This window comes from Arachis hypogaea, chromosome 4 (genome assembly GCF_003086295.3).
Source record: "Arachis hypogaea cultivar Tifrunner chromosome 4, arahy.Tifrunner.gnm2.J5K5, whole genome shotgun sequence".
Lineage (NCBI taxonomy): Eukaryota > Viridiplantae > Streptophyta > Magnoliopsida > Fabales > Fabaceae > Arachis > Arachis hypogaea.
Window position 1 is genome coordinate 101,545,039 of NC_092039.1, and position 14,283 is coordinate 101,559,321.

The 14,283-nt window shown below is 35.6% G+C and overlaps 3 protein-coding genes and 1 long non-coding RNA gene across 4 annotated transcripts; 1 reads left to right on the forward strand and 3 right to left on the reverse strand.

Annotated features, from left to right (window-relative positions):
- Positions 1-1,490: 1,490 nt before the first annotated feature.
- Positions 1,491-3,298, reverse strand: LOC112794351 (putative cyclic nucleotide-gated ion channel 8). Its single transcript, XM_072234688.1, has 4 exons — positions 3,003-3,298; positions 2,763-2,874; positions 2,434-2,670; positions 1,491-2,332 (listed from the first exon to the last, which is right to left on the reverse strand). Exons 1-4 carry the CDS (start codon positions 3,245-3,247, stop codon positions 1,523-1,525), a joined length of 1,404 nt encoding a protein of 467 aa, XP_072090789.1. The 5' UTR covers positions 3,248-3,298; the 3' UTR covers positions 1,491-1,522.
- Positions 3,299-3,414: 116 nt separating this feature from the next.
- Positions 3,415-4,289, reverse strand: LOC140173038 (putative cyclic nucleotide-gated ion channel 8). Its single transcript, XM_072234496.1, has 2 exons — positions 3,726-4,289; positions 3,415-3,642 (listed from the first exon to the last, which is right to left on the reverse strand). The coding sequence occupies exons 1-2, from the start codon at positions 4,287-4,289 to the stop codon at positions 3,415-3,417; spliced, it is 792 nt and encodes a 263-aa protein (XP_072090597.1).
- Positions 4,290-5,025: 736 nt separating this feature from the next.
- On the forward strand, positions 5,026-6,640 carry LOC112794352 (uncharacterized). Its single transcript, XR_003198829.3, has 3 exons — positions 5,026-5,297; positions 6,161-6,317; positions 6,434-6,640. It is a non-coding gene; the product is annotated as an uncharacterized lncRNA (long non-coding RNA).
- A 2,096-nt stretch (positions 6,641-8,736) lies between these two features.
- Positions 8,737-10,159, reverse strand: LOC112797071 (chaperone protein dnaJ 8, chloroplastic-like). Its single transcript, XM_072235762.1, has 3 exons — positions 9,573-10,159; positions 9,409-9,477; positions 8,737-9,183 (listed from the first exon to the last, which is right to left on the reverse strand). The coding sequence occupies exons 1-3, from the start codon at positions 9,768-9,770 to the stop codon at positions 9,088-9,090; spliced, it is 363 nt and encodes a 120-aa protein (XP_072091863.1). The 5' UTR covers positions 9,771-10,159; the 3' UTR covers positions 8,737-9,087.
- Between the last annotated feature and the right edge of the window lie 4,124 nt (positions 10,160-14,283).

Genomic DNA, 14,283 nt, shown 5'->3' on the forward strand with positions numbered 1-14,283 from the left:
ATGCAAGCATGTTTCAAATCTCTAAACTAGTAAAAAAGGACTTAGTTAGAGGTCTTTTTAAAATCAAATTTGACAAAGACATCACTTGTGATGCTTGCCAATGGGATAAACAAACCAAAAGTTCTTTCAAACCAAAAAAAGATGTCTCAACTAAGAGATCTTTGAAATTGCTACACATTGATCTCTTTGGTCTTACTAGAACTTAAGGTCTGGGAGACAAACATTATGTTCTAGTTGTTATTAATGATTACTTTAGATTTGGATGAGTTCTCTACCTAGTTCACAAGAATGATGCTTTTTCAGCCTTTAATATTTTTTGCAAAAATGTTCAAAATGAAAATGATCTAAAAATCGCTTCTATTAAAAGTGATCACGGAAAAGGATTTGAAAAACAACATTTTGAATCATTTTATGATGAATTAGGTATTTCACACAATTTTTCTTGTCCCAGAACACCTTAACAAAATGGCGTTGTAGAAAAGAGAAATAGAAGCCTTTAAAAAATAGCTAGAGCTATGCTTTACGAAAGTGATGTACCTAAATTTCTTTGAGCTGAAGCTGAAAATACAGCTTGTTATATCTTGAATAGAACAACTATTAGAAAACTTTTAAAGAAAACTCCTTATGAGTTTTGGAAAAGAACTCCACCAAATCTTAAATACTTTCATGTCTTTGGGTGTAAATGCTTTGTTTTGAATACAAAAGATAATTTGAAAAAGTTTGATCCAAAGTCATATGAATGTATTTTTGTGGGAGATTCAACCTTTAGCAAAACTTATAGAGTGTACCACAAAGACTCTAAGACCATTGAGAAAATCATACACGTTACTTTCTGTGATTCTAACTCTATTCCAAGTGTTGTGAAAGATAGTGATGCAGGTAATCAAGTTTAAAACAAAAGAAATGAAGCCCAAGTTCAAGAAAAATCTAAATCTTTGCAAGATGTCTTGATTCTGATGTTACAGATCATTTTGTAGGAGACAATCTCATTTTATTTTTTGCAACTACAAAACTTCCTGAAAGTTTCAACAACCTTGAACCAAACTATTATGAATATGTGTCTTATTTAATATTTATTAGTTACTGTAGTAATTAATACATGCTAAATAAAATAAATTCTGATTGATTTTAATTTTTTTTTGTTACTAAATATTTTCGTTTAGTATTTAGTCATCTTTTAAATAAAAATAACACTTTTATAACATATCAAAATTTAATTCTATAATTTATTATTTAAAAATTAAAAAAATATTTCACATAAAGATAATAATTATAAAGTTGGTTAGGGTATCTACCTTGTTTAAATATTTTTGTCCCCGAGATGGAAATTATTATCCATATTGCGAACGGCAATATCAAGGTTGAACCGAATGAGAATCCTAAAGTAACTAATTTATTTTATTAATATACATAGGTGGGATTTGGTGTACATATTTTGTATTAATCAATAAAATAAATACAAAAATATATGTAATATTATTGTTGGGCAAGCAGCTGAAGAAGTGGTTGATGGGATCGATTATTAGCGTGGGTCATCATCATCATCAAGATGGCTGAAGTCGGGTTCTCGAGGCTTTTGGGGGGGAAGGCCGATGCCTTCCGAACTGGAAGAACGGGGCCTCTGCCCACGCAAATTAGTTGCAAACCGGGAAGCATACATAGCCGAATCTAACCCAATAAGCATAGTAGAAGTAGCAGTAGCAGCAGCAGTAGTAGTAGTAGTATTAGCAGTAGAAGATGAAAACGAAGAAGATGGAATCAAGGCCTTTGTATCATCATCGTCGTCGTCATCATCATCATGATGGGATTGATCATCATCGTCATCATCATCAAGCTTGTTTATGTGGTGCATGGATGCAATTTTCCTCCTCTGGTGGCGCCTCCAGGCAGCCTGGATGAAGATGGCAGCCCAAGTCCGCCACTGCTGGGAGTAGAAACGGAAGGTGTGCTGAACCTGCCTGCTGTGAAGGCGCCTGAACTGGGAAGCAACAAACTTGAGCTCCTCTGCCTCCAGAGCGAATGCCTCCATTTCATCCATGGCCTTCACAGTCCTTGTAGATGACGGTAAATTCGACGATGATTTTGGGTCCAGTGCCCATGTTAACAGCTCTTCTCCACAGAAGTCACCTTCTTTCAGAAAACCTCTGTTGAAGAATCCACTTCTTCCGCCGTCCGTCGTCACGCTCTCAAGTTGGCCACGTACAATGAACAACATCTCATTCACCGGATCCCCTTCCCTTATTATGCACGTCCCCTTTGTATGCAGACATGGCTTCAGTCGCTCGCATATCGCATCCAGCAACCGCTCATCCATGTTGGCAAACAGAGGAACCTGATCATCCATCCATCCATCCATGCATCATCATCTATCAACGTATAATACATACATACATACACATGCTTTGCTTATATATATATAGCTACCTAGCTTACCCTTCTAACCAAATTCAAACAAAGGTATCGTTTGATGTCTCTCCTCAAATCTTTGGGAAGTTTCTGAACCAAGCTCTCTTCATCTACTCCACGTGTGTTAAACCATTTACATTTTTCATAGCGTCTAACTTTTTCCCTTAGCTCCGCTGGAAGCAAGCGGTGGTGCATCCATTGCTCTGAGTCACGTCTTCTGATCCTCATTTCCTCTAGACGGACAGACATCGATTGAAGAAAGTTCTGGATACAAGACCAAAATAAATTATTATAGAAACCTTTTCATCTTTAATTAATATATATATATATATCAACACTTATTGGCATGCATTTACCTGCATCTTTCCAATCAAAACAGCAAAAAGGACAAGTCCCAAAACAGCTAATAAAATGCAAAAAAGAATTTCTCCGACGTAGGTGCTAGCTTGAAGCCCTTGACCAAGTGTGCTGCGTAAAGCAAAATAGAAGGAAGCTTCTTAGCTTAGTAAAACCTGTTAACAGATACACAGCTTCAAACACACTTCTTAACAAGTCCCAATAATCAATACACTAATGTAGCTTGATTAGGAAAATACCTTATGTTTTGGACACCCCACCATAAACAGTAACATAGTTTAGGAAAGAAATTGATTGATGCAACAATATTAGATGTTATGGCTTGATTGAAAATTCCATAGTCAAATGGGGCGTCGTCATCATCAGCGGAACACTTATCCTTAAGAATCTTTGGGCTAATCTTTCTCCATTCTTCATAGCCAGTAGCACGCTTATTTGAACCCCCACAGTACAAGAAATGCGTGAAACATCGCTCTTCCTCCATGCAAGCATTCCTCCAGCACGTGTCATTACGTTCTACAGCTAATAAGTACCATACAGACCCAGTTATCTGTGACGTGAGCATTGCACATTAGAATCACAAGAAGGCTGATGATGTATAGTAATAGTAGGCATACTAGCTAGTAAAGTTTGCATGACCTTTGGTTGCAATTAAGATGCACTTACGTGGCTACCAAGCATGTACCAAGTCAAGTAATATGCAGCGCCGACCAAAGTATTCTCCGAAAAAACACCTGCTGTCTTGCTAATCTCTGAGGCCAAAGGTAGAAAGCGTAGAAATCTTGGAAAATATTGGAGAATGACAATGTTCAACAGTTGCGTTTTTGTGGCTAATACCTTTGTGCGCGCTGGATCATGAAGATATCTCCACACGACAATCTACATGCATGACAAATAATGATCGACTCAACAATATTTAATTAATCTCCAAATTGAAAGGAAACAAAACAAAAGCTAATAACCTGTGGCAAAGGCAACACAGAGAGGAAGTCAACAATGAAGTAACGTTGCAAATATCTCTTAGCAATCTCTGCAGGATCTATGACGAGTTCACCTCGTCCAAAGACACGAGAAGAAGGCGCAATGAAAGCAGTGCGAAACTGAAAACTTATGCGAAGGATGTAGATAGCATCGAAGATTGTTCTGAGTGTAACTGCATAGCTTGCCAGGCTACTGTCTATGGCAAGACAGAATGATTTGTGATTGAAATATGGGAGATAAAAGAAAAGGGGATCAAAAGATACAGATATGATACACAAAACTTGAAAGAATTTATTCCACTGCAGAAGGGTCTTGTCTTGAGGGTCAAATATTTTTCTCTCAGACACTTTAAGATCTTCTGGGAACACTGATGCCCACGTCACTCCACTTTTCAGGGATCTCCCAAGTACTCTTAGCCCATTCGACCCCCTTCTCATTCCTACCCCAAAAGATTTTGATGCATTGTCGGTTCTCCTTATTCCGCCACTCCCACCAGTCGGAGGAAGCGGCCCCAGTCCTTTCAGATTAAATCTTAGTTTCCTCATCTATTCCTATATATGCTGCATCAAGCGCATACGCCAAATCAAATAGGAATTATTAATGCACATGGATGACATTGCATTATTAATTATTGCCTAACTGCTGGTAAAGCTCTCCTATTACTGTGTGAAATACAATCAATCAAATGTTTTGAAGATTACAAGCAGTTTAATGCTCCTACGTACAATTATAAAGCAGACAGACAGATATTGCCGTGAAGAAAATAACGAGTGCATATGCATGTGTCTCCGGTATTCTTAATACCAAATGCCCAAGGATGAAAGACGGGATCAGCAACTAAATTATATTAATTATTAAACATATCTATGATTTGAAGATGAACTTAATACATATAATTAATGGCGATGTTTGAACAAGCGGATGATTCTGCGTGCATGGGAATGACAACCATAAGAATGCAGAGCCAAAAAGAGATCCACAAGTAGAGAAAGAGAAGGAGAAACATGCATCGGAATTCATCTCTCCACCTGATTTGGTTATTTAAGACACTTATGACGGCTGTATGTTTTCCCCGACATTATAGTTACACCTGCTTTTATTTATTTATCTTTTTTTGCAAGCTTCATTTATCTTAATAACTTATTTTATTTTCATCCCTTAATTTTAGTTTGGTTATTGTTAAGGTTCAACAAGTATTTTTCTTAATTCATTTATCACTTCTCTTTTCTTTTTTGGTCATAGTGAGAAATTAGGAATTGTGTAGATTACTGTTGTCTTTTTTTTTTTGACAGAACCCGGGCTAACAAACCGGCCCAGATCCCAAGGAAACGAACTTCCATTCCCAAACCCGACCCGGATTTTAACTGCCACTTCCCTCGACGTTGAGTTATGCGACCTCCATAGCAGACCTTCAAGTTCCAGGTTGTCACTGCCGTCGCCCGATTCCAGCCGGAACTGCCGCTAACTGCAGAACCTCCTATGTTGGTCGACAGCCACGCCAAGATCAGCTCTGTTATATAATACTTACTTCCATCCACCATTGTTTGCTTTTCGTGAGTATTTCCAACTTAATCAGTTGATTTGCCTTAGTGTCTGCGTGTGATCCATTAAGGAGCTTGTTAACTTTGAACATGAATTTTTTTGATGAATCATAACTCCAAATCTACTTCAATGCCGGTGACTTCATTTCATATGTTTTTGTGGAATACCAATCATTGAATCAACGAATATTTCTCAGAATCTTTACTGATTCTGTTTAACCCTTTGGAAACTTTCAGCTCCAAACCAATTCAAATTGAAACCAGGGACACCCCTTACCTGTTGTAAGTACTTATTGATGAAGGAATCAGAGGTCAAATTCCTGTTTTTCTTAACTCACCAAATTATGCCAAAAAGAAATTAAAACCACGTCTTATTCTTAAGTTGATTTTTAACTTCCTAATTGTTTTTCCCTCATATTTAAACCCCAATCAGTAAATTGGGGTGATATTTATATGATAAGGTAAAATATGCCCAAAAAAGGAGTGAAATTTTAGTATGGAAAGGGAAGCAAGGAAGAAGGTGGATTGCAATTTGATAGGGCTTGCAATCCATAAGTAGAGCAGGTTCTTCAGTCCCTGCGTTGCAGCGGATTTGACAGTGGGATTAGGTGGTAGTGAATTAGTGATGCGGTAATGTAACCTGAATGTTCATTCCAGTTCGAGCAATAGTTTTACTTAGCTGATTCTCTTTTATTTTCATTTATATAAATTCTATGTGATTTACTTGTGGAAGATTGATCTCAGAATATACATTCATTTTTATTTCTTTCTGTTCATTTTTATTTTATGATCGTCCACCACACAAAATCTCTAAGAACACTTTTCATTTGATCTTAAACAAATGCTGACAGCTTTTGGGGGTTTATGTGGCCCAGAATTATCAAGTTCCTAACATCAAGAAGCTAGTTGACACTGCCTTAATTATGGCAAATATAATAGGGGAAAAATACCAGAACCCAAAGAGGAGGGGTGATGAAGACGATTGATGCCTATAAAGCTTCTGAAAAAGCACAATTTGGTAGAAGAGAATTTGTAAGGATTTAAGTTTATTAATTTGCTCTTTTAAGGCAAACATTCTCATTCTTGTCTTTTATTGCACTCAAATTTTCTTCAAGATACAATTTAAAGAATATACTCTGGTTTTTCAGATATTGGATAATAGCTTCATGCCAAAACCGTTTTGTGCGATTACAGCAATCCAATTTGTGGAAACTCCAATGTCCAATGTTTTTACTTCCCTCTTCCCACATTTTATTTGTCCCCTCGCTTGTCTAAATGTATTTTTTTTATGAGTAAGAAATAATGGAAAGAAAATTTATACAATAGATGTAATAAAATTGTGACAATTCAGGATTTTTTTTTTTGTGCATAGAGAATAAAAGAAAACAATCAAAAAAGGAAATTATAAAAAAAAAACAAAAGATTAAAAGGGACATCAATTAAAAAAAATTCTTAAGATATACTCTTTTGAAGAAGACAGAAAAACAATTAAATCGATTGTATTAGTAATTCTGTGAGCTCTATTTTTTGTCATTTAGTCTATAACATGGTTCAATTTTCTCTAAATTAGAATAAAATCTTATTTCTGAAATTATTTGTGTTTGAGTTAAAAAATCCCTTAAAGAAGTTTTTATTTTTCATGATCATCTAGAATTTTTTAATTGTTCACTAGTGATAAAACTTTAATAGAGTATGTCTCACAAATCAACAGTGTTATTCCTAACTCTCTCGCCATGAACAAACCATACCAATCATCCAAATATCAGCTTTTAGGACTAGGGATAACAATAAATCTTTATGGGACGAAACCTCTACTCCACGTCCGTCTTTGTTTAATAAAGTATCTCTCGCCTTTACTTCATTTCTACGGATATCTGTTTATTTTCACGAGTATATATGAATTCTAAGTTTTAAATTAAAAAAATAATACAATCATAATAAAATCTTATAATTTAATTAAATATATTAAATTAAATACCATTCAAACACAAATTTAACATAAAATTATACACATAAAATATGTTAATAGTAGTAATATTATGTTCTTTTTAAGGGGCAAAAAATCTATTGTATTTAATAAACGACTTATTCATTTTGTATGAATTTTTCTAACAGCATTTGAATAACTATTTAAAAAATGCTAAAGTACACAAAAAATTAGAGCAAAATTTGCTCTCTAAAATTTTTAAAATTTTTCAAAAAACTTGGTTATTTACAAAAAATTTTAAAAAATAAACTCACTTGACATAAAATTATTAAAATTTAAGGATAAAAAATTTTATTTTTTTAATAATATTTAAAAAAATTACACCAAAATTTAACCTTTAAATTTTGAATAGATATATATTTAATATTTAATTATTTTTATTGTATTTTTTAAATTTTACAGTAACTTATTTTTTATTTGTATCTTTTTAGATGATCTTTGTTAGAGACGTTGACTTTTTTATACCACCTTAATAGTTTGCATATTTAATTGGACCAAGGTGATTATTAGACATTATTCAAATAAAAAGAAATTCTAAGCTACGACGATTCACTAAAGGGATTCAATGAAAAAAATAAAGATATTACTTTTTAATGAGTTGTATGTTATGTATTATTTAAAAACACTTACTTAAATAAAGATGTTAAAATATTTTTGAAGACACTATTACTGTATGACATGCAATCAATTATACATTTTGAAGATTACTAACAATTTAATGCTCCCACGTACAATTGCAAAGCAGATAGACAGATATTGTCGTGGAGAAAATAACAATTGCATATGTATGTGTTTCTGGTATTCTTAATACTAAATGCCCAAGGATAAAAAACGGGATCAGGAACTAAATTATATTAATTATTGAACATATTTATAATTTGAAGATGAACTTAATACATATAATTAATATTAATATATTTGAACAAGTGGATGAGTCTGTATGCATGGAAATGAGAATTATAAGAATGCAAAGTCAAAAAGAGATCTATAAATAGAGAAAGAGAAGGAGAAACATGCATTGAAATTCAACTCTCCACCTGATTTGGTTATTTAAAACACTTATGATGGCTGTATGTTTTCCCCGACATTATAGTTACACTTAGTCACTTACACTTGCTTTTATTTTTCTTATTTTTGCAACCCTCATTTATCTTATTCTTAATAACTATATTTTATTTTCATCCCTTAATTTTAGTTTTGTTATTGTTAAGGTTCAACCCGTAGATCCCGTCAATGATCAGCAATGGTAGTGGCACTTGTTGAAAAGAAAAGGATAAAAACAAAAACCGCGTATATAAATCCTAGAAAGCACCGACGACAAGCTATCCAATGAGGAGAAAAATATATGACGTTTGCTTCTTGTTTGCTCTACAAATGAATGAGGAAGATCATAATATTATGAGTCCTTTATAGGTTAATTTTTTATTATTTTTTGATGTTTTTGAATTTATTACAAAAAGATAATAATATAGATCACACGCAGGAGGCAGTATGATCAACTTTTTAAGTTTTTATTCTTTTTCAAGTTTGATTGGTTTTGTTAACATAGGCTTAAATTATGCAGAGGTCAAGACTACCTTTAACCCACTTGAGCTCTACACTCTCTATCTACACAAACCCCAACCACTTTTGAAGGCGGAAGAAGGGCCTTAGCATTTAACTAAATACATAATTGAAATTAAACTTTCAAAAAAAAAAGAGAGAAATTACAAAGCAATTTCAAATGTAAGGATTGATGTGAGATGAATAATCTCGAATTCCTGCTCCTTTCCATCCCATCCACTCTTCCCACAGGTCCCAATCTGGATCATTCATTCACCTCATTGCTTCGTCGCCTGCATCATCTTCGCATGCTTCGTACATTTCCATTTCCATTTCATTGGATTCTCCTCTCAAATTGGACATTACAACCTGCATTCCACATAAGTCACATGGAAACCCCAATTAGATCCGAAATTCTGCTACAACCTATGTGGCCCACGAAAGTTATGGCAATTAGCAATTCCAATCTCAGCATTTTTATTCAAATCAATCATACCAAAGAGGTCATATTTTGACTTAGCATCACCGTCATAAGCATTATCAATATTAAATTCATGCATTACGAAAAACAATAAGCTCAACAAGATAACTCACATCATAAGCCTGGTTGATTTGGTGAAACTGCACCCCGCATTTGCTCCCTCTGCATACATCTGGATGGTACTGAAACACAACAAAAGACCAAATATATTAATTAATTAAGAATTTTCAAATATTTTAAATATTAATTAATTAATTAAGGAGACCGGGGATGAAACCTGCAGTGCAAGCTGTCTAAAAGCCTTCTTAACCTCGGATTGAGACGCACCGGGTTGGACTCTTAAGGTTTTGTAACAATCCGTCAAAGAAGAAGAAGAAGAGGAGCAACAAATCTCAAGTCTTTTCTGTTTCCTTTCTTGACATCTTAATTGCATCCATGACCATGAATTACCACCAATAATGCCAGCAACAGCCATAATCAATCAGAAATCCTTAAGACACGAGAATTTTGAGACTTGAGAATTGAGATTAAATCCTAAAATAGTGGGTTTCCTCGTTGAGAACTTAAAGGTGATATTAGATAAAATGGAAGGCGCTACAAATCCAAAATGGGATCTGGAAGCGGAAGGTATAAATAGAAAAGAAATGTGAGAGGTCAATGTAGGCGATTGGAGCTCTTATCCATTGGGTCAGAGGCTGTCGTGGCATGACGTGGAATCTTGCATTGTCGTTAGAGCGACTCAGACAAACAGAGTTGAACTCTCGCTCCTGTTCCAATTTTATGTTGATGACTTCACCAATAAAATACTGGTCCACCGTTCACCAAGGATCAATATTTTGCCCTTATTATGTTTGTATGTTTATCGGTTTGTTATCTACTAAAACTGTATATTTCAAGCTCACCCAAGATTTTCGGGGGCCTATTTTTTTTCCAGCATCCCACAGTGGAAGTTTTCATTTGTGTTGTTTAGCAAAACTATAACACTACATTACATTTACCACCAATCTGTACCATAGAAAATTAAAAAAAAAAAACTAGAGGCTAAAAAAACGTGAAGAAGGAAAAACAATTGGGGCCACCGCACCAAACACGTGTTGACATTGACTTGACTGGGCCAAGGTGAAAGAAAGGAGGTGAACAATAAAATTCCAAATTGAGAGAATAATAAAGTTCCAAATTGAATGGTATAGCAACACTAGACGGATGGAATGAATTTAATTGTCTTTGAAATTAGGAGCACAAAAGGTTACACCATCTCTCGTACGGAACTCATTTCAATTCTTATTTATGCTCCATTTGTCATAAAAAATAATTTCACATAGCTTTTGCATCATAAACAGTAAATAAGAACTCAAAATATCTCTTTCTTCTCCATTAAGAAAAATTAACTTTAGTCCTTATTATGACCTCACTTAATTAATTAATTAAAATTAATATAGTTACTATTTTTTGTAATAATATTATTAAAATTTATAAATTCAAAAATAAATTGAATATTTTTTTTAGAGAAAATGATGGTATAGTATAATATCTTCCTCTTCTAATTGAGGTAATTAATATAAATTATTAATTGAATAAATATATAATTATTTAATATAATTAATTATTATAATTATTAATAAATTAAATACAATTTAATTATTTAATGTAATTATTTAATTAACTATTATTTAAATGATTTTATTAGATAATTAATATAAATTAAATTAAATAAAAATATAATTATTTAATATAATTAATTATAATTATTAATAAATTAATTATGATTTAATTATTTATTTTTATAATAACTTACCACGTGGCAAGTTATTATTGGATGATGAAAGTCCCTGCTTAGAGAAACTCTCTTCTATTGAAAATCACGCAGGAACTCATTTTTTTCTTCTCCAATGGTGGGTCTCTACTTTTGTCAGAAACAGGGACTCATATTTTGGCCATTAGAGATGCTTTTAGGGAGTGGAAGAGGATAAATACTTCCGCCAACTAGTTCCTGTCCAACCACTGGATGGTGTCATCAACGGCCTTCTCGATCCTCTGCTTGTCGGAAGGATCCAGTTTGGCACCAACATTGTCATCTTTAATGGTGTTCCTCATGCTGTATGCATAATTCTCCAGTAAGTTCTTAGCGTCCACTTTCTTCTTAACTTGATCATCCTTATAGGTATCAGGCCAGAACTCGAGAGAGAGAGAGAGAGAGAGAGAGAGAGAGAGAGAGAGAGAGAGAGAGAGAGAGAGAGAGAGAGAGAGAGAGAGAGAGAGAGAGAGAGAGGGAGGGAGGGAGGGAGGGAGGGAGGGAGGGAGAGAGAGAGAGAGAGAGAGAGGGAGGGAGGGAGGGAGGGAGGGAGGGAGGGAGAGAGAGAGAGAGAGAGAGGGAGAGAATGATCTGAATTAGAAAATGTATGGTTAGTTTACAATGGGTGTGTGCTGATTTATATACGCACTAGTGTGACTAACCCTTCTAACAGACTCTGCATAACATACACACTCACTGCCTAACAAATAGATAACCATATTATAAAAAGGTCTAACTAACTATTGTTATACACACCACATGCTAACCTCCTTCATCCCCCCTCAAACTGAGGCGTGGCCTGGAAGCAAGCCTCAGTTTGGACCGAAAATCAGCAAAGAGAGTGGAAGAGATGGATTTCGTGAAGATGTCTGCGAGTTGATAAAGATCAAGAATGTGAACAACTCTAACAAAGGCCTTCAGTACTAAGTCACGAGCAAAATAGATGTCCAATTCAACATGTTTAGATTTGGAATGAAGAACCGGGTTGGCGACCAACATGACAGCACCACAGTGCACGACAAGGGGTGTTGTAATTGGCATATGAATAGCTGAGAGGAGGTTACGAATAGACATAGCTTCAACCACAGCATCAGCAATGCCTCTGTACTCAGCTTTAGTACTAGAGCGAGAGACAGCATGCTGCTTACACGAGGCCCAAGAAATCAGATTTGGCCCCAAGAAAACACAATAACCACCATTAGTCGATTTGCGATCATCAGGGTCCGACCCCCAATCAGAGTCAGTGTAGACAGTAAGATTGTGCTCCACGGCTAGCTGAATTCGAAGGCCAAGATCAGCTGTTCCACTAATGTAGCGAAGAATGCACTTAACAACCTTCTAATGTGACTCGAGAGGGTTTTGCATAAATTGGCAGACGCGGTTGATGCAATAGGCGAGCTCTGGCCTGGTAATGGTGAGATACTGAAGGCTCCTAACTATTGAGCGATAGAGAGCTAGATACGAAAACACAGGACTGCCAGTCTTGGATAATTTAAGAGAGGAAGGAATTGGAGTAGCACAGGAATTACAGCCCAATACGTTGGCTTTCTTTAGTATGTCATGAACATACTTAGTTTGGCTCAAGAGAAGGCCACCATCATTGGTAGGAACCAGTTCTAACCCTAGGAAGTAGTGAAGGCTACCAATATCCTTCAAAGCAAATGAGAGTTGAGATTAACAATGACTTGCTTAATTTGTGCGTCTGAACTACCAGTAACTATAATGTCATTGACATAAATGAGAAGATAGGTAATAGCACCATCACAAACCCTGGTAGAAAGAGACATATCATCCCTTGTTGTAGCAAAACCAAGCTTGTGCAAAACACCCAAAACCTTCATGTACCACGCACGGAGAGCTTGTTTCAAACCGTATAATGACTTTGTTAATCTACATACTTCATTAGGGGAACCAGTCTCATAACCAGGTGGCTGAATCATAAACACCTCTTCACTTAACCCACCATTTAGAAACGCATTATTGACATCAAGTTGTCTAATGCTCCATTTGTTCGAGACAGCCAAAGACAACACTAATCTGATTGAAGTAGGCCTTACAACCGGACTGAAGGTTTCTTGAAAATCAATTCCAGGTCGTTGGCTAAATTCCTGAGCGACTAGCCTGGCTTTATACTTCTGTAAGGAGCCATCCGAGTTGTGTTTCACTCGAAAAATCCACCTGCATCCTATAGGAGTTCGATTTGGAGGCAAGGAAACTAGGTCCCAAGTGTGAGTATGCATGAGAGCACTATATTCTTCATCCATCGCTTGCTTCCAATGTGGAACTGATAGTGCCTCCTTGTAATTCTTAGGTTCAGAATTGATTGTGACAGAGGTTTGAAGCATTTTTGGTTTGAAAATACCATTGTTCGACCGAGTTATCATTAGATGAGATAAGTGGACATGTTGGGAAGATTGAGGTTTTGGGGTAGAATGGTTAGCATGACTAGGAGAAGAAGAGGGAGTTTCATTATGTGAATTACTTGGGAGATGTGAGTTTGAATTGATGAACTGGGAACTAATGGAAGTGCTGAGGCTAAGAGAGGGGGTTTGTGTGGCAGGTACGGGCTGGTGTGACAAAATGGTGAAAGATGGCATTGGTTGAGATAATGAGGATGGTGATGATGAGGGATCATCGAGAAGGGTATCATTTAGTGATTGTGGAAAGCCAGACTTGAAGGGAAATTTGGTCGAAGATAACATGCCTACTCAAAATGATTTTTCCTGAAGCATTCAAGCATCTGTAGCCTTTGTGCTGAATGCCATAACCAATAAACACACAGGGTTGGGACCGATCATCAATCTTGTGGTTATTTAATGGCATAGTATAAGGGAAGCATAAACAACCAAAAGTTTTCAAGGACAAGTAGTTTGGATTGACATTGAACAGCTTTTCATAAGGTGAAATATTGTCCAGAACTGGACTAGGTAGCATATTGATAAGTCACACCGCAGTGATAAAGGCATCATCCCAAAATCGTTTGAGCATTGAAGCTGCAGCTAGTAGTGTGAGACCTGTTTCAACGATATGCTGGTGTTTTCGTTCAGCAGTTCCATTTTGTTGGTGGACGTACGGACATGAAAACCTCCATGCCAAACCTGTTCCCTGCAAAGACTTGGCCAAACTCACATATTACTTTGCATTATCACTTTGCATTATCTTAATTTTAGTATCAAGTTGTAATTCAACCATAGCT